Source organism: Cervus canadensis, chromosome 24, assembly GCF_019320065.1.
Source record: "Cervus canadensis isolate Bull #8, Minnesota chromosome 24, ASM1932006v1, whole genome shotgun sequence".
NCBI lineage: Eukaryota > Metazoa > Chordata > Mammalia > Artiodactyla > Cervidae > Cervus > Cervus canadensis.
The window spans coordinates 12,845,840-12,873,625 of NC_057409.1; the positions used below are offsets into that span (position 1 = coordinate 12,845,840).

The 27,786-nt window shown below is 53.1% G+C and overlaps 1 protein-coding gene across 3 annotated transcripts in view; it reads right to left on the minus strand.

Annotated features, from left to right (window-relative positions):
- The window catches only part of MATN1 (matrilin 1), a 24,287-nt gene extending 3,189 nt beyond the window's left edge, over positions 1-21,098 (minus strand). The window contains exons 1-9 of one of the 3 annotated variants that reach the window (XM_043445922.1): positions 20,886-21,098; positions 18,806-19,152; positions 17,477-17,699; positions 16,432-16,557; positions 15,044-15,460; positions 14,000-14,152; positions 12,299-12,417; positions 11,887-12,078; positions 11,239-11,335 (exon numbers count right to left, since the gene is read on the minus strand). In XM_043445922.1, the coding sequence (XP_043301857.1) occupies positions 11,321-11,335; positions 11,887-12,078; positions 12,299-12,417; positions 14,000-14,152; positions 15,044-15,460; positions 16,432-16,557; positions 17,477-17,699; positions 18,806-19,152; positions 20,886-20,982 (1,689 nt within the window). In that variant the 5' untranslated portion in view covers positions 20,983-21,098 and the 3' untranslated portion in view covers positions 11,239-11,320. Of the gene's footprint in view, positions 1-11,238; positions 11,748-11,886; positions 12,079-12,298; positions 12,418-13,999; positions 14,153-15,043; positions 15,461-16,431; positions 16,558-17,476; positions 17,700-18,805; positions 19,153-20,885 lie in introns of those variants that run through there. The other 2 variants (XR_006265233.1, XM_043445923.1) reach the window with 2 other exon arrangements.
- Positions 21,099-27,786: the final 6,688 nt, after the last annotated feature.

Here is a 27,786-nt window from a genome sequence, read left to right on the forward strand (position 1 = left end):
CCTCAGGCTGCTACGGCTCTTCCTCACGTGACAGGAGAGGAAACTAAGGCTCGCGAGGAGCAGCGAGCTGCCCAAGATGCCCCCATCCCACCACTGGCAGAGCCAGGCTGGACCCTGGGATCTCATGGGCCTCCTCCGTGTCTCCTGAGCTTCAGCAGCTTCTCTGACCCTCCTGGGGGTTGCTGCCCACACTTCTACCTGCACGATACTGACTTTGATTCAGTCTGACCCTTTGACTTGAAATGGCCTCCCTTTTCCAATTTACCTCACCACAAGCAATAACATCCATGAAATCAAGGTTTAATGCATTAATTGCTTGTGAGGTTTTTTTCTGATATTCATTAAAATAAATACATGACTGGTAAAATATAGAATATTAATGTTTGCCCATGCACCACCTGTGATCACCTCTCAGACCCCCACTCCCTGGGAGACTCCACGGCTGCTGGTGGAGAAGAGAGGAGGGAGAGGAGGTGGCACTTGAGCAGTGAAGCCGGTCTGGCCGCTCCCAGCCCAGCCCAGCCCAGGACAGCGGCAGTTCTTCCTCCTGGGGAGGCCTCACCCTCATCTGCTGCCCCAGGCTGGGCGTTGGCCAAAAGGAAACACCAGGGCAGCTAGAGAGGGGCCTGCTGACCACCAGCCACGTGAGGGGGGACCCTGGGGGAAGGGACCAAAAGGTTGTGATGGGCCCAGTGGGATGCCTATAGGAGTGCTCACCACGTCCACTCCCCACTAGTCCTGGCCCCTGGAGGAAGCCCCAGGCTTGGGACAGATTTCCTGGCTCTGCTCCAAACACAGGAGAGAGGCGGGGAGGGATTGCTGTCCACAGGCCAAGGACTCCTGCCAGGAATGAAAGCAGGAAACTGCAAGGGAAAATTTGATACCAAGAGGAGGGGAAAGCCTTCCCACTGTGGTCACACACCCAAGCAGCACGGGGTGCGGAGGGGAGGGAGGTGGCAGGCAGAGAGGCCCCGAGTGGGAGGGAAGGCTGCAGGACTGGGAGGGGAGTCTGTTCCAGCTGACACGGTAGAGGGGATGGGATCAAGCTGGACAGAGGTCCAGAGGTGGAATGGGTGGAACCAGGATCCCAGTCTAGGAAGGGGTTTCCTCCTGGAGGAAGGAAGACTCTGGGATCAAGTGGGGTAGACAGACCGAGTTCAAGTCCCAGAGCCTCTATGTGTCTCTGGAGGTCCCTTCTGGTCTCTGAGCCTCGCTTTACCCAACCTGTACAATGAGGATAATTGTACTTCCCTAAGTGGTTGTAAGAAATAAACAAGGTTAGCACTCTTAGGACAAGGCTTAGCCCATAGTAGGGCTTCCCTGCTGGCTCAGATGGTAAAGAATCTGCCTGCAATGCAGGAGACCTGGGTTTGATCCCTGGGTTGGGAAGATCCCCTGGAGGAGGGCATGGCAACCCGCTCCAGTATTCTTGCCTAGAGACTCCTCACGGATAAGCAGACTAGCGGGCTACAGTTCTTGGGGTCGCAAAGAGTCCAGCATGACTGAGCAACAAAGCATAGCATAGCCCATAGAAAGCATAGATAATGTTAGCTACTCATAGAGTTATATGTATAATTACTATTATACTGTAAGTATATTATTGTATGTTTGTTTATATATTTATATTATTGACATAATTATTATATTTTTGTCATTGTTGCTCACTCACTCTGTCTTGGCCAACTCTTTGCAGCCTTATGGACTGCAGCATGCCAGGTTTCCTTGTCCTTCACTAACTCCTGGAGTTTGCTCAAACTCATATAAATTGAGTCATATTATTTATATATATATATATAATTTGCATAATTATATGACTTATTTATTTTAATTTATGTCTTAATGTGTTATATATAAGTATGTAGTTACACTATATACATTGTGAAGTGAAGTGAAAGTCGCTCAGTCATCTCCGACTCTCTGCAACCCCATAGACTATACAGTCCATGGAATTCTCCAGGCCAGAATACTGGAGTTGGTAGCCTTTCCCTTCTCCAGGGGGTCTTCCCAACCCAGGGATCAAACCCAGGTCTCCCACTAAAGAGACCTCCCATTGAAGGCAGATTCTTGACCAGCTGAGCCACAAATTAATATACCATAAATTGCAGTTTATAAATTATGTTTTATTATTATCACTAAAAGGCTAGGGGAACCACGGGAGCAGATATGCGCTGTGTGGCCCGGATGCCTTCATTCTTTCCCACATTCACTCAACACACAGGATTCTCAGGAGCAACTTGGAGCAACTCTGCCCCAAGAGGCAGAGCGGTGCTCCTCTGGGCCGTGACTGCACAGTCACAGGCCCTCAGGTGAGTACGTTAGGAAGGACGGAGGGGCTGTAGCTGTGACGGTGCCCGGGTTCCAAGGTCAGTTCCCAGGGAAGACGTGCCTTGTGTGCGCCTGGGGCAGCCCGCGATACCATGGGTGCAATGAAGCTCGGGGCGGTGGAGGACCGGCCATGGTCACACGGGTTCTGAGCACAGGCAGGGTGGCCACCCTCTAGACCGTCCCCCTGCAGGGCCCCCTTGCCCCATCACTGAGCCCAGGCAGCCACTCACACCTTACAAGGAGGCGGGAGACACAGAAAGGATCCACTTCAGGCCCTGGGACCTGGGGGGACGTGGGAGGGCTGTACCCTGGCCTGTTAGCAGATTTTCATGCGGGAGGAAAGGACCATTTCTTTTTTTCTTTTTTGCTATGTGGGATCTTAGTCCCCGACCAGGGACTGAACCCATGCCCTCTGCACTGGGAGTGCAGATCTTAACCACGGGACCACCAGGGAAGTCCCAGGAAAGGACTGCTGTAGATGTGAGGAGATGCGCTTCCTCCTTGAGGCCCTCGGGGGAGACCTGTGACTTAGACGGGGCTCCTGGAAGACCTGTGACTGAGACGGGGGTCCTGGAAGACCTGTGACTGAGACAGGGGTCCTGGACCCAAACGAAGATGCAGCTTCTGTCCTGAGCCCCTCGGGCCCCTCGCCCCACACTGGGCACTCACACCCTGTCTCCTTTCAGTCCTCACACCCCCACCGGCAGGGACTCATTCTCCCCACTTCCTAGGCGGGAAAACTGAGACTCACAGGAACCCAAAGACACGCAGCCCAGGAGGGACAGCACTGGGACCTGATTGTGAGGTGCCCTGGGGCCCCCAGTCACCTCTGCCCCAGGGTCTCTAATAGCCCCTTCCCCGGGCTGCAGTTATTTTTGGCTTGAGAACACATGCCCTGATTTAGGGACAGAAGACTTGACCACTGCCCACCGCAACAACAGAGGGTGGGGGAACAGGAAGATGTCTCCTGGGGGGCCTCCTGCTTAGCCCCCACCCTGCCCCAACATTCAGGACTGAGCTGCCACCCCTAGTTCAGCAAAGCCCCCTGGACAGGCCCTACGAGAAGGAGGTGACTCCAGCCCAGGCCCTTCTCAGGGCTCAGAGCGAGCAATAAGAATGGGAAGATAAACCCACCTCTGAGACTCAGACCCACAGTCTGCCCTCCTGGCCCTGTGTGCGGGAGGGAGGGGCAGTTTAAAGGGATTAGAGTAGGTGCTACTGAGTGTGAAGAGTGACGGAACTGCCCCAGCTCACAGGAAGGCGCGCGGAACCCCATTCCTGGGCTGATGGTGCCATCCTGTGGCCAGCTTCCACCATAGCAGCCCCAGGTCTGCAATTCCAGCCCCAGTACAATCACTTAGCTCCAAGGTCCAAAGTGATCCTTGAGATGTTCTTGCCCAGTGTCAGGGGTCCGTTTCACAACTGGGGAAACTAGGTCACCCAAGTATCAGCAGAGGCTAAGTGGGTACAGTAGGAAATAGTCCAACGAGTCTGAACAACAGCCAGACCGTACAGCACCTAGAATGCTCAACTACTAAGAATTTTATCTCCAAGATAATAGGGAGCCTGAGAAGGTTCTTGAGCAAGGGTGTATGTGTGGCTGATCAGATGCTCCGTGTAGGACCATCACTTTGATATCAGTGTGCAGAATGGACTGAAGATCAAGACAGGAAAGCCAGTTAAGCTGCTATGGTCCCAACCTGTGGAGGAAGGACTAGAACTTCCTTTCATCCTAGTGAGTCTGAACCCCAAACAGAGAGGCAACCTTGGTTTCCCCATTTGCGGAAAAGGATTATTTTAAAAGGGCACTAAGAAGTTTGAATTAGAAATTGAGTCTATATTTCAAAGCACCTAATGGCTGATCCAAAAAAGGTAATTCAGTGAGTGATCTAAATCTGATTCTGATCCTAAATATGCAAAGGCTGCTGTGCCCCCACCAGAGCCGTCCCCTCCCCAGGCCAACATAGCCTGACGGTGGCTGAGCCCCCTCCCTTTCCCCTCTCTACCCCTCCCCTTCTCCTCTCCTCCCCTCCCCCACCACAAAGCCGCTGGGAGGGGGGAGGTAGCACACTCACAAAGCAGGAGGCTCTGAGCATCTCCTGCCTCCTCCCATATTAACTGCATTTGTATCTGGAACAGATGGGGTGTTGGGACTTCCCCACCCTCTACCATTTTTCACAGCGCATTGGTTCAGGAGAAAATCGTGTAATTAAAAGAGGAGAAATGCAAAACAATCCCCTTAGCGGACTTTGCCATCTTCCCTCCCTTGTAAATCCATTAATGAACTGTAATTACAAAGACAAACCCCTTATTGAAACCTGGTAACCAATTCACTGGGGGGCCAAGAGACTCCTATTGTCAGCCACAACCTGAGGAAAGAAAGAAAAATAATAATTAGTTTAGCTTGGTTTATCTATACAAAAATCAAAAAAACAAAAAACAAAAATATCAGTTACAGAGTAACTTGCAGTCTGCCAAAAAACTGCAGCTGCCCTGGGGAGATGCTGGTTTTTCTTCTTTCTGGGACTTGTTTATAACCTTCTGTTAATCAAACTGAAAGCAGAGAGATGGGGGGAATTACACAGAAAAGGGCGGAATGGCAAGGGGACCTGGAATAGCTGTGGCAGAATTGAGATGAGCAAGCAGCAAGAGTTTGGATTTGAAAGATCCCAGGATGCCAGCCCCTGCCTTCCTTGGAGCCTGAGACGTGGTCCTTTATGAGCTCACTCCCCACCCCACCCCCATTCCCCCCATGCAGGGAAGAATGATGTGATCCACCGGAGCTGTTCCAGCAGGGGTTCCATGCGTCCCTGCCCACACTAGCTGGGACTATTCATTAGTTCTGCCTGCCCTGCTCCAGGCCCCTGTATCTCACAACCCCTCCTCCTTGAAGAACCACTAAGTCGCTTCAGTCATGTCTGACTCTTTCCAACCCTATGGACTGTAGCCCTCCAGGCTCCTCTGTCCATGGAATTCTCCAGGCAAGAATTCTAAGAGTGGGTTGCCCTTTCCTCTTCCAGGGGGAATCTTCCCCACCCAGGAATCGAACCTGCATCTCTTACATCTCCTGCATTGGCAGGCGGATTCTTCACCACTAGCACCACCTCGGAAGCTCAGGTTTCTGGACCTAGAGAATCCTTGCAGCCAACTCACCCGTCACCAGGGAAAGGCAGAGCCCCAAGCCTGGCCAGTCACAGCCTTGTCTCCCCCTGGCCACAACGATGGTTCAAGAGTGAGCGGAGGACCCAGTCAGACCCAAGGGGTCTGAACTATAGGAATGGCCACATACTTGGAGCTGGCAGAGGGTCAGTGCAGAGCTGATGGGCTGTCTCCAGGAGAGGCCATGCCGGGGCCTGAGGCCATGGTGGTGGAGACCAGAGTCAAAAGTAGAGAGAATCCGAGGCTTGACAACATTGCTGATCCCTGCACCCGCCCCCCAACCCCACCCCACCCCACCCCACCCCATCCCACCCCCTGCAGCACCTTCAGCCGCCGGAACCCACCGACTCCCTTCTCGGGCTTAAGTTGCTTGCTGTAGAGTTTCTGTCACTTGCCACCAGAAGCTCTAACACCCTGTTCTGCCCCCACGGTGCCTGTGGACCAGCCTTCCAGTCTTTGAACTCACTGCTTCTCCTGCTAGCTGTGTCTTACTCTCCCTCCTGGCATGGAATTTCCTCAGGCAGGAATGTTGGAAACAGGAATTTGTCCCCCTTCCCCACCCCAGCATAATCGCCATATCCTGGGCATGTACCCTTCTCCATTCGTTGCTTTCATAGAAAACCCTGAGGCTCCAGATCCCCAAGCCACCTCAGCTCAGCCTGGATTGGGGCCAAAGCCAAGTCTGACCATAACAGCAGCATCAGGCCCACTGGGTCTAGCCTCTGAGCTGTGGCATCCCCCAGCCTTCGTTCTGGGGACCCTCCCTGGCACTGGGTTCTGAGGATTCTCCATGGCTGGCACCTTCTCCAACCCCAGTCTGTTGAGGAGGCCCTTACTCCCTGCCTGGCCCCCACCAGTCCCCACCTTTGGGGTCCAACCCTGGCCCCTCTGCCCTCCAAGGTCCAGCCTCAGGCTCCTCTACGACCAGATCCACTTTCTGCCAGACTGTGAGCCTGCTGACTGCCTGGGTTGGGAGCAGGGGGAGGTCACTGGGGTCTGCCAGGCACCTACTGTGTGCCCCGGGCTTGACATCTATTATCACAATCAGCAGAGTTCAGGGATTGTTCTTGAGAAAAGCCTTAGCGTCAGATAAACCAAGGAATCAGCTCTTCCACTGACTGGGACAAGTCCCATCACATGGAACACAGTCATGCTGCCTCCAAGGGTCACTGCACAGATTCATCGGGGCCTCTAGCACCATCTTCAGAAGCAGTTTCTCAACTCTCCCCACAAGTTAAGTGTTTGAACCAGCCCGGGTCTCACTGCCTCACCCTGAGAGGCAGGTCAGCTGCCTGCACCTGCCCCAGCTTGGGGATGCGACATGGATGTCTGGTCCATGCCCATCCCAGCTGAGGCCTCTTCACAGCCCACCTCACACTCCATCTGAAGCTTTGTAAGAGAAACAGGAGTCCTACTGATAATTGGGAAATCTGGTCCCTTCACCCCCTTGCTTAAAACCCTTCCATGCCTTTGCATCCCACCACAGATGGAGCCCTTGCCCAGTCTGGTCCTGGGCTCCGTCCCTGCTCCTGACTGTCCCCCCACCCCCAGGTAGAGCTGCATCCAGACCCTTGGAGGACCACATACCTTTCTGCCTCAGGGCCCTTGCATGTGCCGCTCCCTCTTCTTGACATGCTCTTCTCCACCACCCCTTTCACCTTCTTCTTAAACCACCTTCAGATCCATGCTCAAGTCCACGTCTTCCAGAACACTTCCCCACCCTTGCATGACTTGACTGGACCCTCCGTTATGAGCCCCTGTGGCACACCCTTGATCAAAGAAACTTTCACATATCGAGGTCTGAGGAAGTCATTCTGGCTTATCAAACAAGCAATTATACATCTGCTTTAATTACTAAAGAAAAGGGTCTGTTGACCAGAAGTAAAGAAAGAAGGTGTTAGTCGCTCAGCCGTGTCAGACTCTTTGCAACCCCATCGACTGTAGCCTGCCAGATTCCTCTGTCCATAGGAGTCTCTAGGCAAGAATACTAGAGTGGGTTGCCACTTCCTCCTCCAGGGGATCTTCCTGACCCAGGGATCAAACCCACGTCACCTGTGTCTCCTTGCATCGGCAGGTGGATTCTTTTCCACTGAGCCATCTGGGAAGCCATTTGGCCTTTGGGGATGCTTAGTAAATGTCGAAGGAAGGAGGGAGCAATCAGACCGGAACTGTCCCTGGAACCCCACAGCCTGACTCACGGCTCCCTTCCTCCCCCCAGCCCTCCACGCCTCCCCCACAACATGTTGCTTTTCAGCTCCTCTCTCCCGCCCTACACACCTCACTTTCCAGATTTCCCCTGCAGGTCCAGCCCTCCTACTCCCCTCAAATCCCCCTCTGCTGCCTCCTCCAGGGATCCCTGCAGGGCTGGCCACACCCATAGCAAGCCCTCTGTCTGCTTAAGTGATGACCACTGGGAGACGCGTGCTGTTGCCCTGCTTACTGTTGAGGAAGCCAACATCAGAGAAAGTAGGAGTTTGTTCAAGGCAAAGGGGTTGCAGGGGACTCACACCAGGGATGTATGACTCCAAAGACAACCACCTGCCATCACCTCCCTGTGGGACATTTCCTGGAACCTCGGGGCCCAATGCTTGGTCTCTGTCAGGCCAGAGAGGTTCCCCCTGGCTACTTTGCTATCTTTGTTCCTTTGATTTCATCAAGGAAGTGTTGGCAGCTTTTGGTCTTTAAGTGCACACCACCGGCTTCTTTGGAGATTTCTCCTCATTTATTCCATGTTTCTGGATCATCTCTCCATCTAACAGATGAAGAAATAATGCCCGCAGGGAGACAGGGTGACTTGTGCATGTTCACATAGGCAGAAATAAGTGTGACTGGAATGTCACCCATGAACATAGGGACCTCGGTCTATTTTGTTCTCTCTCTAGCACCCAGACAAGGGCCTGGCATTGGTGCAGTACAAGCGTTTGCCAACTGACTGTGTGATGGAGTGACCACTGTTCCCAGAGGCCCCCAGGCTGGCACCCATCCCTGCCTGGCCTCCTGAGCCTTGGCACTCAGGCTGTCGCTCACAGCAGAGGGAAGGCTGTCCTCTCCTTGGCTTCCTGCTGGGCCAGGGTATGGGCACCTGCTAGCATAACACAGAGGGGCCAAGCTCCCTGCTGAGGAGCAGAACGCTTGCAGGGAGCCACGGCACACCCTCTGGGGTGGCCTCCCAGCGAGTGGCACAGCCTCTGGAGGCCAAGTGGCCACAGCATCTAGAGGGACAGCAATGCCAGATGGGAGCAAGGGAGGTGTTGAGGAGCTGACAGGTGTGGGTGTGTTCCTGAGGCCAGGAAACCACCCCCAGATGGCATCAGTGGTGCCAGCTCCACTCTGGATGCAAAGTGTGGGTGGGCACCATACTGCATGCCTCCTATTTTTTCCTTAGTCACATCCTGCAACCCCACCATGAGGCAAAGCAAGTAGTTTTCTTCCACGCTTGTAGCCTGTGGGACTCAGGTGAAAGGCTCCGCCAAGTTGGCAGGCCGCTGAGGAGCTAGAAGCCAGGATGCTCCAGTCACTTCCCAGAATTGAAAGCTGAGAACCAGAAGACCAAGGCCTCACATGGGTTATGGGGGAGATACAGGTGAGGAGACAGCCAAGTCAGGGCTTTTGTGTTGCATGAAACAGACCATGCAACCATGTTTATCTTTGCTGAGGTTGACTGGGTATCTCATATATGACCAGACAGGGAGTGTAGCCAGGCCCAAGGAGGGGGCCAGTGAATGACCCCAGGTGGTAGATTAAAGATGGCCATAAATTCCTTGTCACTCTCCCCCCGCATAGAGGAGAGGTGAAGTTTATCTCTCCGCCCTTGAACTTGAGCTAGCCTATAACTACTTTGGCCAACAAGATGTGGTAGAACTCAGACAGGGCCACTTTGGGCCTCAGAAACTTCTGGAAGCCCTGAGCTGCCATGTAAGAAGTCCAGTTTCCCTGCTGAAGAGCCCACATGGAGAAAGTAAGGCCCTGAGACTACATGGAGAGACAGACAGAGACAAAGATAGGGACCCAGTCTGACAACTGTCTCCACCGAGGCAGCAGTCATGTGAGTGGGCCTCACTATATGTTCCAGCCTGGTGGGGACTCATCACTGCAGCTGCAGCCCACACCCAGTGGGGCAGAAGAACCACCCAACTGAGCCTGGTCAATCACAGAATCACACAATAACAGGTGGTTGTTTCAAGCCACTAAGGTGGCTTGTTGACTTTGGGGTGGTCTGTTTTACAGTAGCAGGTCACTGAAACAGCCTTAGACTAGAAGGCCATCAGCAACCCAGCAAATGCTACTTTTCTCCCTCCTGATGATGGCAACCACCAATCTCAGCCATTCAGCACACCTGGAAGAAGAGAGACCTCCCAGCTCCGGCAGCAGCTGCCAGGTAACTAGGGTCCACACTTCCAAATTCCCAGAAGAGAGGCAGCAATTGGCCCAACTTGAGTCACGTGATCCCCTTTGACCAATTAGCTGAGCCCAGGAGGCAAGGTTATCCTGTATCCACATGACCCTGCTGCCCCGCCCCTATGGACATGCTGGGGGTGGGTTGTGGGGATAATCTCAGGAGGCAGGAAGTGTGGACTGAGCAATCGCCACAGAGGTTAAGACAAGGAGCCTTTTCAGACAGCAGAAAAAAATGCTTGTCCAGAGACTGGCACAAAAAAAGGGCTGGGTGAAAGCTGTGCAAGATTGGGTGACTTTTACATTGCTCTTAGGAGGTTGTGCTGTTTTACCAACACACAGGTTAGTTCGTGGGTGTTGCTGGTAGTGTTAGTTCTACCTCCTTGATCTTCCTTCTAAGGAAGATCTTTCAGGATGGTCTGAGCTTCTTATAAAAGCCTTTTACAAGCTCTCAAGTATGAATCTAGTACTTATGCTAAAGGTGTTCCATTAAACAAGAATGGGTTCCAAGTTCCCCCAGGGGAGGTACAGGTTTGAGACTCCTGAGGCACCTGTGACAGGGTCAGGGGGACATGGTGGTCAAAGACCTTCTTGGTACTGTCCCTGAGGTGGAGGCTGCAACTGTCTGTGTTGGGCATGGGGCTGAGGCTGCTGACCAGGAAGCAAGAGGGAGAACTCCTAGTGAGGGTGTGGTGCCGGGCAGAGGGCAGAGGGTCAGCCCAGGCTCATCACCTGCTCCTCACCAGCCTCACACACATGCACTCATTCACTCATCCCAGGATCTCCTGGTACAATCTAAACCTCTCAGCTGGCTAACAGGGCACCCTGTCCAATGGAAGAGACAAGACTGTGTCTTTCCCACAGGCCACCATCTCCCCACCGCCCCACCATCTCCCCACTGCCCCACCATCTCCCCACCACCGACACAGGGCACAGGCTCTTTGTGTGTTGCCTGAATGAATGATGGATGGATGAATGAATGGATGGATGGATGGATGGTCCTCTCTGGTGCCACGGCCCTTCTTGTCTGATGCCTTTATCTCTTGATGTCTCAAAGTCCCAGATTCAAGAGCCCTGTCTCTCCAATGAGCAAGTCATCTCATCATTCAGACACTCAGGTTTCCCATCTGTAAAGTGGGGATGACTCAAGTCTGTTCTGGGTAAGGTTGCTGGGAGGATGAACAGAGATCTCATCAATGAATCGGTAATTGAAAAGTCAGGACAGACATGCGCGGGTTTGGGAGCAGTGGCCATCTTCCCTGCTACCACCATTGCTGAGTTCTGCAAGCAAACTCATCACCTGCCACCCCCACAGTCCTTCCTCCTGCCCCCCAGATGACCACACGGCCGCCAGCCTCATTCAGTGCTTACGTTAAATCACATTTAATGGTTTTTCAAAAGGGAATAGAGAAACCAGAAAAGAAATTCACAGCACTCGCAGTCAAGAAAGAGTGAACTGAAAAAAAACAGGAATATATTAAGCTTTTGATTAAAAAAAAATGCAAACGCAGTTCCTCCCACACTCACCCCGTGTTCCTAGTCATGTTCCTCACTCATGTTCCTAGTCACATGCCTACCCTTGGGCGTACACACACACACACACACACACACACACTCCCAAACAGGCGTACTCTCCCAGCACACACACTCAAACACACATTCCCCCCAGGCTCAAAGGGTGAAAGAGGAAGAAGCCCAGTCCCGTCCTGGGGCCCCACCCTTCCCAAACCCCCCTCGCTGAACTGGCAAAGCTAGACTAAACTCGGGCTCCAGGGAACACACGCAGGGCTCCGTGCGCTGCGCTGGGGACAGGCGGCCTTAGACGATTCTGTTCTCCAGGATGGCCAGCCGCTTACTCACAGCTTCCAGTGGACTGGGAGTTAAGGAGAGGTGAGGGCTGACCGGAGCAGGGCAGGGACAGGGTGGCACCTGCATTCAGGGCCCCGCTTCCAGGACTTTCTCTCATCCCTCCCCATAGCGGGTGCTCTCACCAGTGTCAAAACTTACCCATCCACGGCCCTCGGGATGGTGCTTTCCAAAAACGAGCCGGCAGTTACGGTGGGTCTGGAAAGCCCAGCCCTGCCCAGGTGCAGGTTTAGGCCTGCTGGGTACCCGCCGAGTCCTGCCTGAGCCTGGGGAGCTGTGCGGGGTGCAGCCCCATCTGAGAGGAGTCTGGTGGGTAGGCAGGTCACCCAGCACCTGAGAAAGCGGAGTCCGCAGGCACCATGCTTTTCTGACTGTATCCAGGACTCTGTGTGTGCCCAGCTTCTAGCTCTTGGTTTCTGCCTCTCCTCTGTCAGTACCAAAGCCAGGGCCAGCCTCCCGGGCCAGGATCCAGCCCGTCTTCAGCAGGAGCCTGCCCGACCCCACCACACAAGGGGCAGGGCTCTCCTCCCCCCGCCCAGAGGGCCCTCCTGACCTCTCCCCCTCCTCGCAGAAGCTTCTGGGAAAGGATATGCTTCCGGGTCAGGGCCTGCAGCAGCCCCTCTACTTTGGTCTGGAATTTCACGATGGACTCGCAGGCACACGGGTCTTCCTCTGGGGTGGGCAGAAAGTGGGGAAAGGGAAAGGAGATGGTGAGTGACTGCTTGCCAGGGAGACAGGTAGTCACTGCTCGGGGCCAGAACTGGACTGCCTTGGGGAGTGTGGGACCTGGGACATGCAAGAAGGCAGAGACATGTAGAGGTCTTGAGACAGAGCTCCCAGGAGTGACGGAGGGGGCGATCCCTGAATGTCTTCCTGACTCCTCAAAACCCTGATAAAGAACTCCAAAACAGCCTCCCCAACGCTGGTCCCCTACGATGTGCAGGACGCTGTGAGTCAGGGGCCCCGACGTCATCCTGGTGACTCCTCACCCCAACTCTTTGGGTCTGAAGTCATTAATCCCGTTTTACAAATGAAGAACTTGAGAAGGAAAACAACTTGCCCAGAGCCAGCAGCTAGTTAGTGTCAAAGCAAACATGCAAACCCAGGCCTGTCTGACTGGGGAATCTACACTCTTTACCACTGGGAACCAGGAGAGGAAGCAGGGTTCAAATCCTGGCTCCTCCAGTTACTGAGGAGCCCCTATGGCCTTGGTTTTCCTGTCTCTAAAATGGGGATAACAATATTCCTACCAAGTAGGGTTAAACGATTTCACATTTGGAGAGCACTGAGAACAGTGCCACTTGTGGAAGAGCATTCGGTACACGTTTGCTGGTTGTAAAAAATCAGACAGAGGAGAAAAGGAGAGTGAAAAGGCTGGCTTAAAACTCGACATTCAAAAAACGAAGATCATGGCATCCATTTCCATCACTTCATGGCAAATAGATGGGGAAAGAATGGAAACAGTGACAGACTTTATTTTCTTGGGCTCCAAAATCCCTGCAGATGGTGACTGCAGCCATGAAATTAAAAGATGCTTGCTCCTTGGAAGAAAAACTATGACCAACCTAGACAGCATATTAAAAAGCAGAGACATTATTTTGCTGACAAAGGTCCATCTAGTCAAAACTATGGTTTTTCCAGTCATGTATACATTCCAGTCATGTATGGATGTGAGAGTTGGACTATAAAGAAAGCTGAGCACCGAAGAATTGATGCTTTTGAACTGTGGTGTTAGAGAAAACTCTTGAGAGTCCCTTGGACTGCAAGGAGATCAAACCAGTCAACCTTAAAGGAAATCAGTCCTGAATATTCATTGGAAGGACTGATGCTAAAGCTGAAGCTGCAATATTTTGTCCACTTGATGTGAAGAACTGGCTCATTGGAAAAGACCCTGATGCTGGGAAAGATTGAAGGCAGGAGGAGAAGGGGATGACAGAGGATGAGGTGGTTGGATGGCATCACCGACTCAATGGACATGAGTTTGAGCAAACTCCAGGAGATGGTGAAGGACAGGGAAGTCTGGCATGCAGTCCATGGGGTCACAGAGTTGGACATGACTGAGCGACTAAACTGAAAAGTCAGATTGGTCAGCCCTCCTCCCAATTCTGCCAACTCATGATGCTATCCCAGCTCCTGTTTTCCCCACCCATATCTAGTCCAGGATGGTTACACAAACACACACACACACACACACACACGTATCGTCAGAGCCCCACCTGCTCCTCCCACCAGTGCCCTTTCTGGTCTCACTCACCCACACAGATCCTATTCTGCAACTTCTTGCCAATCTGGTTGATGGTCTTGAAGTCAGCTGTGTAGAAATAGTGCTCTGCCACGGGCTCCGAGGCGATTTCCCTCAGCTCATCCTCCACGGCATTGCCCACACCCACAGCAAACATTTTAAAGCCTACCAAGAGGAACAAAGTGAATAATGGTGGCCATGGGGACAGGCAGCTTTCTTGATAGCCCAGTTGGTAAGGAATCTGCCTGCAATGCAGGGAACCCCGGTTAAATTCCTAGGTCAGGAAGATCCTCTGGAGAAGGGATAGGCTACCCACTCCAGTATTCTTCGGCTTCCTTTGTGGCTCAGCTGATAATCTGTCTGCAATGCAGGAGACCTGGGTTCGATCCCTGGGTTGGGAAGATCCCCTGGAGAAGGGAAAAACTACCCTCTCCAGCATTCTGGCCTGTATAGTCTATAGGGTTGCAAAGAACGAACACGACTGAGTGACTTTCACTTCACTTCACTTTCACATGGGGACAGGCAACCATGGCTAAATCTGGGGAATGCCCAGGCACTCAAAACCAGTCACCTCCTGGTGGCAGATGCTGGCATTGCAGGCACAATGCCTGGGACAAAGACAATGAAGAAATCAACATTTACTGAGATGCTACCATACATCAGACTTGTACTGACTCCTTGTACTGAGAACTTTGTAATCTCATGTAACCCTTATAATATGCATCTACTGGTTGCTATTATTTTCATTTAATAGGTGATAAAGTTGAGACAGGCTTGTCCCAAAGTGGGGTTGCCTGCCAACAGATGGTGTGCTCCTGGGAATATTCAACTGGAAAAATTCCAAGCCTCACTTACCAAAAGACCATCAGAACAAGCCACTTACTCTTCTGGGGCTTCAGTTTTCTCATCAGTATAAGAAAGGGTTGGACAAACCTCATTTATATGGAACCTGGGTTTAGGGCACTCATCAGAACAGACACTAAGCTAAACTGAAACTGAGCTATTCCGTGTGTAGCCCTGGCCAGTGGTGGTGTTCAGGGTCCCAGCAGCACCTACCAAGGTCCTTGGCTTTCTTGGCAGCATCATTAATGTAGTCCTGGCTCCGGCCATCAGTGAAGACAATGCCCACCTTCTGGGCACCAGGCCTAGCCCCACTGGACACAGTGAAGGAATTGTCGATGAGGTACTTGAGGGCCGCCCCGGTCATGGTGCCCTTCTCCATGTAGGACATGTTCCGCACGGCTGCCTTGATGTCCTTCTTGGTGTGGAAGCGGCCCAGTGGGAACTCCTGGCGTACGGAGCTTGAGTACTGCACCAGCCCCACCTGGGCCAACTTGTCCGATACATCCAGCGTGTCCACAATCTGGTTGATGAACTTCTTCACCAGCTCAAAGTTCTCCGGCCGTACACTCTTGGACCCATCAATGAGGAAGACCAGGTCAGTGGCCGAACTGCCCCCGCCACCGTTGCAGACTGGAGAGGGGAGGAAGGCAGGGAGGTGAAGCTTAAGGACACGGTCATTCATCCCAGCCACTGGCTGGGTATCCACCACACCCAAGAGCTGTTCAGAAGATCGTCCCATTTGGGCCTCAAAACTCCCTCTGGGGAGCCTAAGCTCCTGGTCCCCTTTTACAGCATTGAACTTGAATCTCTAAATGCTGTTAAATCACACAGCTCAGAAGTAGTGGCATCAAGACTATATAACTCCATCCACCACACTAAACCCAACATCCACGGTGGCAGAAAGAGGGACAGTGGGAAGGGAACTGCAAACACCAAGCTCTAGATGGCATCTGTTCCTTTTAAACTGGAGGATGATTGCTTTACAACGTCGTGTTAGTTTCTGCTGTACAACAGCCTTAATCAGCTACATGTACACACGAGCCTCTTGAGCCTCCCCCCCACCCACCCGCCATCCCACCCCTCGAGGCATCAAGGGCACTGAGCTGACCTCCCTGTGCTCCACGGCACCTTGCCCTGCCTGCCTGCTCAGTCACTCAGTCGTGTCCAACTTTTAATGACCCCAGGAACTGTGCAGTCCACCAGGCTCCTCTGTCTGTGTGATTATCCTGAATAGAATACTGAAGGGGGTTGCCATTTCCCCCTCCAGGGGATCTTCCCCACCCAGGGATCCGAGCTGTGTCTCCTGCAGTGCCTGTATTGGCAGGCAGATTCTTTACCACTGAGCCACCTGGGAAGCCACAGAAGCTTCCCACTAGCTATCTGCTTTACACAAGGGAGTGCCTATACGTCAACACTACTCTCTCAGTTCATCCCACGCTCTCCTTCCCTCTCTGTGTCTGCAAGTCCATAGAAGACATCTATTGCAGATTGGTCCAGAAGTAAGGAGCAGGGAGGCTCGGGTGGGCTTCCTGGGGACTGGCCAAGGCCCCATCCCCCACCCCCGCCACCCTCCCCAGGCTGCCTGTGTCCGGCCCACTGACCATTGCATGTCTTGCCATCACTGTTCAGGGTGAAGCCCTCGCGGCAGGCACAGGTGTAGGAGCCCGGGGAGCTGATACACACCTGCTCACAGTCATGATCACCCGTGGCACACAGGTCTGACACCACTGCAGGGATGAGAGGAGACAGAATCACACAGTCACTGGGCCTTGGGTGTCTCAGCCAGGATGACCCCTCATATGCTCAGGGACACTCAAGCCCTCACCTGGGTGGGGTTCCAGACCCTCAACCCAGGCCAGAATCACTGCAGCTGGGCTGACATCCCTGGAGGACAGTGACATTGCTGATAATAAATTAAAGCTTCCTGCTGAAATGATATAGGCCACAAGGGCAGGGCCTAAATCCCTTTTGTTCTCTGTTGTATTCCAAATGACTAGAACAAAACATGCAGCAGTGAACACAGCACACAGAAGACTCTCAACAAATATTTGTGAAATACCGGATTTGTGGTACTGTGCATTATGGCCTAGAATTCTCACAGTTAGATTCAGGCTCTTCCGAGACCTGTTTTACACGTGGAGAAGAATCCTTGCACTGCCCGCCTCCACCCCGCAAAAGGTTCTGAACTTTCTCCACCCCAATGCCCAGGCCCCCTCAGACCTTCCCACATCGCAGAAGACTCTGGCACCCCAACGACCACCCCCGCACCACCACCACACACACACATACACACCCCGCAGCCAAATAGCACAGGCTTTTTTAGGCCTGTGTTCCCTGCCAGGACTCTATCTCCAAAAAAAAAGAAAAAAAAGCTCTTTTGAGAGTCACCTCCTCCCCAAGTCCCTCAACCTCTGACTGGGTGGGGATCAGCCCAGATAAGGCCCTGGCCCCGCCCGCAATGTGGTCTCAATCTCAGTCCCCGCCCCGTATAGGCCACCGCCTTCCCAGGCTCCGCCCCAAGTGTCCACTCTCAGCCCCGCCCCTGCCCTGGCCCCGCCCAGGCACCCGACCGCCTCTCTGCAGTCTCACGTCCCCCAGCACCACCCCCAGCCTGGTCCATCGCCTGCCCCCCCCCCGCCCGCGCACAGCAGAAGGCCTCCTGGAACTTCTTGGACAGCTTCTCGATGACGCTGTAGCTCTCCACGTAGTCGACGTGCTCGTCCTGCGGCTCGCTGGCGATCTGCTGCAGCGTGGCCTTGTCCACGCGGCCCACTCCGATGGCGAACAGCTCGATGCCACTGGCCCGGGCCCGCGCAGACACATCCCGCACGCTATCCTGGGGCCTCCCGTCCGTCACCACGATGACCACCTGCAACGCAGAGGAGGGACGTGCGAGGACCTGGCCTCCCTCCCCACGCTGGGTGGACCACTTTGTCCTCCAATAGCAACCCCCCCAACACCCCAGGACGGTTGACATAAGAGGAGATTGACCCAGAGGGGCGGAGTGGCAAGCCCAAGTCACACAGCTATTCGGTGGCAGGTGGATATGACTGCCACCACCACCAATATCAGGATAGTGGAAGAGGAGAAAGGTTTTCTCTGAGTGAGAGGCCTGGCTAAGGTGCTCTTCCATCTGACTAGGGCTTCTGGGTGTCTCCTCCTCCATCAGACAGCTCTGTGACCTCTGAGGGCAGAGCCACCTCTCCTCCGTCAGCCTGGGGGGCTTGCCAGGGCAGGGCCAAACCTCTGTACTCAACACGGTGCAGTTCTACCTTTTGGCCACCAGAGGGAGGCAGAAGCTATAGAATGGCAGTTTTTCCTCTTCTGCCCGTCTGCGCTTGAATACCCTGGGAGGCGGTACCCATATAGATGCCCACGGAATGAAGATGCTGTCTTTTCTCCCTCCTTTCCCCAAGACACTAACTTCCCTAGGAGGAAAACACTTCCCCTCCCACAAGTCCCCTGTGTGCTGTATCTGGGAAAGGGCCACAGGAAGAGACCCTTGTGCTAAGGCTAGCCCTTACCCACCCCCTGCCCAGCCAGCCCTAAGTCGGGTCCTCCTCACTGCTCTGTAGGAGCCTGGGACTCAGCGTCCCGCCCCCTTGGCTGCTTTTCTGCTTCTGACCTGAGTCTGCTTCTGATTCCTGAGTCTGCTTCTGATTCCTGAGTCTCCCCCGCTGGCCCAGGTGCCCAACCCCCTGTCTTGGTGACCTGATGGGCCTGGGTTAGAAATACAGCTCACTTTCCAGAGCCCATGTTTCTTTATCTGGATAAAGGGGGTGTGGTGAGACCCCCTGAGATGATTCTTGATAAGAAGCCAGAAGGGGCAGCACTATTTTTAGTATCCTTACCCTGGGCCCCCTGGGGAGCAGCCTTGTACAGTCTCCTCCCCTCCAGAGGCCGAGGCTCCTGCCTCTGAAAACCTAGCTGTATCTCTTCATTGCCGCAGGCTGCCACGCTCCTGTGAGCCCCTACCTTGCTGATGTCGGGGGACCTGGGGCGACCGCCCTCTGCATCGCTTAAGGCCTTGGTGATGGCGAAGTGGATGGCCAGACCCGTCATGGTGCCCGTGGACAGCGGCTGGATGCGGCGCACGGCCTGCAGCAGCTCGGCCTTGGAGCTGTGGGCCCGCAGCGGGAACTCCTGCTTCACGGAGCTGGCGTAGTTGACCAGGCCCACGCGGGTGGCATTGGGCCCCACGTCCAGCGACTCGATGACCTGGGACAGGAACACCTTCACCTTCTCAAACTCCACGGGCCGCACGCTGCGTGAGCTGTCGACGACGAACACCAGGTCAGTTGGCCGGGTCCGGCAGAGGTGCCCTGGCAGGGGGCAAAGGTCAGGAGGATGGAGCAAAGTTACTCAAGACAAAGGAACAGAGCACCAGAGGCTCCTTAGGTCCAGACCTGAGGCCTCAGGCAGAGTAGACCAGACATGAATCAGCCTGGCTGGGTCCTACTGTCAGCATGGGGATACTCAGGCCAGCAACGTGCCAGAGGCCCCCAGCTCAGCCCATAGGAAAGACAGAGGTTTAAATGGCACCTTCACCTCTCTGAGCCTCAGTTTCCTATCTGTGATATGGGCAGGCGATCCCTTCCTTACAGAATCCTTTGAGGACAAGCAAAAATATGTGTAAGGTGCCAGCTCAGGGCTGGGCATGCCAGGTTCTCAGAGGCAGCAAAGGAGAAGATAGCCTTCACATCTCAGCTTTCAGCCCAGAGTGTAAGCAAGGGATTCTCTTTGCCCTGCCTGGGCAGGAGGGAACTGAGAGTCAGCCCTTCGGCGGGCACAGCCTTGAAAGCTAATGCAGCACCCATCAATGTGGGCTCTTTCATCTGAGCATCAAAGAGAATCAGCAAAGTCACCCAGTTTGCCTCAATCCCGCAGAGCCTGCTGGCTAGTATCTAAGAACTGGAAAAACAGCAGGAGTTCCCCGTGGCCACCGTGGCAGTCTGACCAAGTGGGCCCCCAAGACACACCCCAAAGGAGCTATGTCTTTCCAGACGGCCTGGGAGGCAGCACCACATGCTGAGAGGGACACAGAGCCCAAGCGAGTAGAGGGATTCCGAATCCCAGCTCGGCCATTCTGTGGCCTTGGGCAGATCATTGCAGCTTTGAAGCTTCACTTTTCTCATCTGCCTGGAGGGGAGGATAGGCTTAATGTTTGATGTTATCACTGGCCTGGCCCTGCAGCCAGTACAGAAGTCTGCACTCTGTCCCACACTTAATCTGGGCTGCTCCCAAGCAGGGGTGCAGGAAGAGTCAAGAAAGACAAGGTATGTGGACAGTCCTATCTCCCAGCCACGGTGCCCCAGGCCCAGACATCAGAGGTCCTCAAGAGACCTCAGAGATCACCTTGCAGCTTGGCTTCCTGGTCCCCACTAGCTGAGGCTACAAATGTGTAAACTGAGGCCCAGAGATGGAGAGGGCATTGGCCACACCGTGGGACAGTGGACCGGGAGTCATGAGGCTCTGAGGCTTTCTTGCTCACTGTGTGGTCTTAGACAGGTTCTCCCCTCTCTGGCCTCAGTTTCCCCATCTGCACAGGAGGAGCTTGGCATCCTAGGGCTCTATCCCCACAGCTGAAACTCAGAGTGGTACAGCTCATGGAGAGCCCAGCCCATAATATGCTGGAAGGGCTGGTGGAAGGGGGAATGTCATCTTGCCCACCACCCCGCCCCACCCCTCACCCCCAGATCTGCAGTCATCAGAGAGTCGTGAGCTCAGCCCTGGGCCTGGTTGCAGCCCTAGGTGTCAGCAGGCTGCACCCTTGGTGACCCAGAAGACCAAGGTCCCTGCAGGATGCGTGGTCCCTGAGGACAGACTGGGAGCTGCGAAGCCCAGAGACAGGCTCAGAGAAGCTGTCTCGTGCCCCCTCGGCACAGAACAGACAGGGTCATCCCACCCTGGTCCTTGTGTTTGTCACCATCTCTGTCTGCTCCTGGGTCAGCTCTGTGGGGCACCCGTGCCTCCCCCCCGCCAACCTCCATCCTGGATCCCGTTTGGCCTCTGTCTCAGTGCCCGGTATCCCCCACCTCACATGGGACCCCCTCACCTCTGGACAGGGGAGCGAGGCCAGGGGCGCATGGGGCCTGGAACAGAAGCAGCAGCAGGCCGCAGAGCACCAGGCGGGGGCCGCTGAGCGCACTCATGGTTCTGGCACGCGGGCAGTAGCAGCAAAGTCGTGAGGGCCAGTGGGGGCCAGGCCTTATCAACCTCTCTGCCTGCTGGTCCAGCCTCCCAGTCAGGCGGGCCCCCCACTAACGTGGGGTCAGCCCCCTTGGAGGACGGACCCAGGCTGAATGGAGGTGTGTGTGCCAGGGAGGGAGGGAGGGAGTCGCCCCGCCTGGGCTCCAGAGGCCCCTCCGACCACAAGGGCTCCTTTGCCTGCAGAAGCTGCAGCTGGAATCCAGGAAACATCAGGTGGGTGGAGGGTGGCTCCTCCAGGGCCCGGAGCCTGCGCTGGCCCGAAGCTGTCAGACTGAGCCCAGGTAAACCTGAGTCCAACAGCCTCGCACCCCAGCCCTGCCTGGCGCCCTCATCCCACACCAATGCTCTTCTCCCACCTACAACTCCAGCCCCAGTTTCCCATCTCCAGCCTTGGCTGTCCTGTCCGCTGCCTCTCCACACACACCCTGCCCTCCAGCCGCGCCTGGATCTGAGTGCTCCTCAAGCCTTTGCCCACGCAGGACCATTTGCCCATGATGTCCCCTCTTCCTGATCACTCTCTGCCTAACAATCTTTCAGAGTCATATCAGAGCGAACATGCACATAAGCCCTTTGTAGGAGCGGGGCAGGCTTCTGTGGTGGCTCAGACAGTAAAGAATCCATTTGCAATGCAGGAGACCTGGGTTCAATTCCTGGGTTGGGTAGATGCCTTAGAAAGGGCAGGGCAGCCCACTCCAGTCTTCTTGCCTGGAGAATCCCCATGGACAGAGGAGTCTGGTGGGCTACAGTTCACGGGGTCGCAGAGAGTCAGAGACGACTGAGCACAGCACGCTAGGAGCAGGGCAGTAGGAAGATGGCTGAGAGCACAGACGCAGGAGCCAGATGACCCGGGTGTGCTCTCTACTTGCCTTGTGACTATGGGCAGGTTGCTTCACCTCTCTGTGCCTCCTCTGAAAGGTGGGCATGCTAATGGTGCCCACCTCCCAGGGCAAGCAGTCTTCTATGAACCATCTCATCGAATTCTCTGGACAACCCTTGGAGGCAACCAATCCTATTACCCCCACTTCCCAGCTGAGGAAGTGAAAACCAGAGTTTTGAAGTATCTTGTCTTAAGTGCAGGTGAGTGTCAGTGCCAGAAAAGGACCACAGGCCAGAGCTCTCAGGCACCCTGCTTGCATGGGGGAAGCTTGGTGGAGGGGCCTTCTCCCTGCCCATCTCTCTCCCTGCCTTCCTGGGTTAGGACCCCTTGCCTGTGCTTCTGTACCTTGTCCATCTCACCCGTGTGTGGATAAGTGTCTGGTTGATTCATCTGTGCATCCGGGCCCAGTCCAGGGTCTGCACAGATAAGGCAAAACTAAAGGCTTATAAATAAAGAAATATAACCAGGAAGGGTCCCCATCATTGCATCTAGGTCCAGTTCAGTTCAGTCACTCAGTCATGCCTGACTCTTTGGGATCCCATAGTCTGCAGCATGCCAGGCCTCCATGTCCATCACCAACTCCCAGAGTGTGCTCAAACTCATGTCCATTGAGCCTGTGATGCCATCCAACCATCTCATCCTCTGTCATCCCCTTCTCCTCCTGCCTTCAATCTTTCCCAGCATCACGGTCTTTTCTAAGCAGTCAGTTCTTCGCATCAGGTAGACAAAGTATTGGAGTTTCAGCTTCAGCATCAGTCCTTCCAATGAATATTCAGGACTGATTTCTTTTAGGATTGACTGGTTTGATCTCCTTGCAGTCCAAGGGACTCTCAAAAGCCTTCTTCAACACCACAGCTCAAAAGCATCAATTCTTTGGCGCTCAGCTTTCTTTATGGTCCAACTCTCACATCCATACATGACTACTGTCTGTAAAGTAATATCTCTGCTTTTTAATATGCTGTATAGGTTTGTCATAGCTTTTCTTCCAAGGAGCAAGCGTCTTTCAATTTCATTACTGCAGTAACCATCTGCAGTGATTTTGGAGCCCAAGAAAGTAAAGTCTGTCACTGTTTCCATTATTTCCCCTTCCATTTGCCATGAAGTGATGGGACCGGATGCCCTGATCTTAGTTTTTTGAATGTTGAGTTTTAAGCCAGCTTTTTCGTTCTCCTCTTTGACTTTCATCAAGAGGCTCTTTAGTTCCTCTTCGCTTTCTGCCATAAGGGTGGTGTCATCTGCATATCTAGTAGTTGATGAGATAGAGAGAGCATGGGCTTGACCATGTGAGAGACCCAGGTTCAGATTCACTTCTGCTGCTCACCGACTGTGTAACTTGGGGCTGGTGACTTAGCCTCTCTGAGCCTCAGCTTGTTGCCATGCAAGATGACAAGGGAATGGTGGTTCTTGGCTTGCCGGCCTCACTGGAACCATGTGAGGATTCAGTGAGAGGATGAAAGTGGAGATTCTAGGGCTGAAGGATTATCATCTTTGGGGAGGTATAACTACCAATACCTACGACCTGTGATTTCACTGTATATAAATTACACCTCCATAAAAGGAAATGTAGGGATATTTTTTAAAAAGTGATTGCCAGGCACAGCTGACCCAAGCAACGTTGTCACAACCTTCAGGAATCATGAAGGTAACAGTCCCCTGTGCATGTGATGTGGCACACTCACTCACTATGTCACTCTATGTCTTTTGTCCCCCAGCAAACTTGTGAGGTCAGCAGGCCCAACTCTGTTAGCCCATTTGTCAGATGAGGAAACAGGAGCAGAGAGGTTCTTGACTTGCGTGAAGCCACCCAGCCTGTTTAGAGCCAAGCTTAGAAATCAGGTCTCATTCCCCTTTGCCCCTATTTTAGGGAACAAGGAACTTAAATCCTTCTGACTTTTCATTTTAGTTTCACTTTTGCACAATTCACAACCTCCTCCAATCAGCTGAAGCTGACTTCTTGTCTCTCTGCAACTTGTAAGTTTGCTACTCTCCTCCTGAGATGCCGCAGGGCATGGTCCCTGTGGCCCATATCACTTCCCAAAATTGTGTTATGAATATAGGACCTGCTCCCCCACCGCCACCCCCACCCTGCTCCAGAGGATGTCAGCTCCCTGACTGCAGGGGTCTTATCTGTCTCATCACCAGTGAACTCCCCAGGCCTATCACAGATCTCTGGTGAGCAAATGAAGAAAGGAATTAAAAGAAGGAACTGGTGAAGAACTGGGTCCATTTCCATGTTAACCAGCAAAGGTCAGACAGGGGTGGGCGATGGTGACTGATGGCGAGTGTCCCCCACCACTCCCCTCCTGAAGGTGGACGAGCAGAACGTGAGCTGGAGTCTCCTCGCCCACCACCGCCCCTCTCCCGATGGACAGGGTACAAAGCCCTCTTGGCCGGGGCCACAGCTGGGCCCGTGAAACAGCTCTTTCAGCTCCATCTCTGAATGGCAGGTCTATGGGCTCCTGGGAGGAACACAAGCGCCTTCTCTGTGTCACTTTGCTCATTAGCAAAGCCACAGAAATATGCTACAGGTAGGTTTTCAGGAACAGAGATGGGTTTCCCCCAAAGGGGCAGCTTTAACATTCCATAGCGGGAGCTTGGGGAGGGGGAGGAGACCTGGATGTTAAATATATACATTGAGGAAAGAAACTAAATATTTGTGTTTTTAAAATGTGAACCATTTTACGCCAGGAATCAGAATGGGGCACAGCGTGTCTGGTCTTGGCCAAGGAGAAACAGTGCGTTGAGGCGCCTTCACCGAGGCTGCTCCTGGAGTCAGACAGGCAGCCCGTGAAGGGCTCCCCCGTTCCCTCCTCCTTGTTTTCACACTCCTCGGGTTTCCAGAGACTTAAAGCCTTTAGTGTTTTATCCAAGAGAGAGTGTTCGTGATCCACTGAGAGGCCTCTGGGCAGAGTGTGGGTCAGGGGAAGGCCCGCAGGACTCCCCATCCTGTGCCCCACGCTCAGTTCTTTTCCTGAAGAGCAAACCCAGGTATCTCTAGATGCAGCGCAGTCCACGGGTGCCTGTCCCCTTCCTCCTTCCAAACCATTGTCACCATTTCCTGGATCCACATTTGTTGTGGTTGTTCAGCCACCCAGTCATGTCCAGCTCTTTGCGACCCCACGGACTGCAGCACGCCAGGCTTCCTTGTCCATCACCATCTCCCGGAGCTTGCTCAAATTCATGTCCATTGAATTGGTGATGCCATCCAACCATCTCATCCTCTGTCGTCCCCTACTCCTCCTGTCTTCAATCTTTCCCAACATCAGGATCTTTCCCAATGAGATGGCTCTTCGCATCAGGTGGCCAAAGTATTGGAGTTTCAGCTTCAGCATCAGTCCTTCCAATGAATATTCAGGACTGATTTCTTTTAGGATTGACTGGTTTGATCTCCTTGATGTCCAAGAGACTCTCAAGAGTCTTCACCAACACCATAGCTCGAAAGCATCAATTCTTTGGCACATGTATCTTTACTATTTTTTTTAATGAATCGTTCTAACTTTAAAGCAACTCACTTTTGGGCAAAAATTTCTCCTCCTAATTTGAAATGGTAGCCATGAAATCATTGGTTTGATGTACAGATTACATGTTTATTCCAATACGCCTTCACGTAAACTCAAAATGAATTAAAGTTAACTTTTTCATCTACATGTCACGGAAAATTACCTTGATTTCTGTCACTGGTGCTCATGCCAGATATTAAGGAATCCTATGAAGTGAAAAAACTCTTGGAATCAGACAGAGCTGGGCTTGAGGCTCTGTTCTGTTACCTGTCAGCTGTCTTGACATCTGATGAATCCCCCCCACTTTTCTGCCCTTCATCTATAAAGTTGGACTCTCAATGCCAGTGTCAGAGGATGGTGGAGAAGGAAAGGTATTGAAGGCCACACCTGTGCTTATGGTTCTCAGAGTGCCTTCTTGTATTAGTCAGCGTAGAACAGACTAAGTGACAGTAACAAGCAAGCACTCAGATCACAATCAGTTCAGTTCAGTTCAGTCACTCAGTCCGTGTCTGACTCTTTGCGACCCCATGGCAGCACGTCAGGCCTCCCTGTCCATCACCAACTCCCAGAGCTTGCTCAAACTCATGTCCATTGAGTCGGTGATGCCATCCATCCATCACATCCTCTGTCGACCCCTTCTCCTCCCGCCTTCAATCTTTCCCAGCATCAGGGTCTTTTCAAATGAGTCAGTTCTTGGCATCAGGTGGCCAAAGTATTAGAGTTTCCAGTGAGTATTCAGGATTGGTTTCCTTTAGGATGGACTGGTTAGATCTCCTTGCTGTCCAAAATGGGCCCTCTGCAAAGCTGCCACCAGCTTGCTAACCCACCATGTCCAAGCCTTTTGTCTCCAGCCGCATGGACAAGAGAGAGAAAAGGAGCAGACATCACTGCATTCTGCCTGGAGATGGAGTGACTCCAGGGGTGGGAAGTGAGTATCCAGTGAGCAGGACACTCTCTGTCACTCTCCTCAAGGCAAAAATAACTTGTGATGGTCTTGTATCACCTCTAGATGAATATTCAGACCTAGCTGGGCATTTAAGGTCCTTCAAAATCTTCTTTTCCAGACAGTTGCCAGTCTCTCTTCCTGCCCCCTGCCTTCCCCATCTCTTCTCTGCCACAGAACGAGTCACTCCCTCCTCTATCTTCTCTCACCACACTTTTTTTTAAACATTTACTTTTATTTATTTGACTTCCCCTGGTCTCAGTTGTGGAATTTTTTACTTGCAGCACGGAAACTTTTAGTTGGCAGCATTTGGGATCTAGTTCCCCTACCAGGGATCGAACCCGTCCCAGCCCCTGGACCTCCAGGGAAGTTCCCTCACTGCACATTTTTATTAGCTTCTATCCCTGTTCTGCCTCCCTCCTGCTCTCACTGTACTCCCTGGAACCATCTCCCCAAAAAACAACCTGTACCCAAGTCTATGTCTCAGGATCTGCATTGTGGGGGGGAAGGAGCTTAAGCAAAGTGAAGGCAAAGCTTTGGGCCCCACCTGGGGGTGGGGAAGAACAGAATCCCCAAGCGGTAGGGCAAGTGAAGGCCAGAGATGGACATGCCCCTACAGGACCCCAAGGGCAGCTGGAATCTGTGGAGTGCTAAACACAATTCTCATTCAGATGCCCTTGCTAGTCACTCTCTGTTTTGTATTTCCTTCAGTTGCTCCCAAGCTATCCAGACAGTTTGGATAAGATAGTTCAGAAGACGATACAGATTCCCAGGTTCCATCCCAGACCCAGGGAACCTGTATTTCTAAGCTCTCCAGGTGGTTCTGCTGTAACTAAAGTACCGATCTCACCCAGACTCCAATAAGAAACGTAAATTCGCTCTCTGTCCCTGGGAAGCTGATGCCCAGCCCATGGCATTCAGCCTCTTGGACAGGGAGCTTAGAGATCCCCCAAAGTATTGTCTATCCAGCTAAGAGAGCGAGTAAGCCAGGCTCCCCCGTGTACCATGTTCAACAACCTGAAGATCATGGTCACACCCCTACTGAGTCAATTCTTCTCTAATGAAAACTTGATTTCCTACAACCATTCTTTACAACACATGGATTTCAGCACATGTTGCCAGCTCCCTTGGCATTTTAACTTGGCTCTTTCCTGCTTAAAAAGTCTGGGCTCTGAATTTAATATAATGGTTTAGCTAGCAGAATGGAATATATTTTCTTCCTCATTTTCTGAGGTATCTCACCTCTCTCTGGTCTGCCTGAAATCCCTGCTGTTTCCCCTCAAAGCAGAGCATCTGGAGACCTGAGAAGAGCATTTGAGGATGTGCAAACAGTGGTTGGCTCACCTGTTCCACCCTTCAGTCTCAAAACTCTGAATATACCCTGACCACGACTTCAGACGTGCAAGATCGTTGGTGCGGCTGCCAC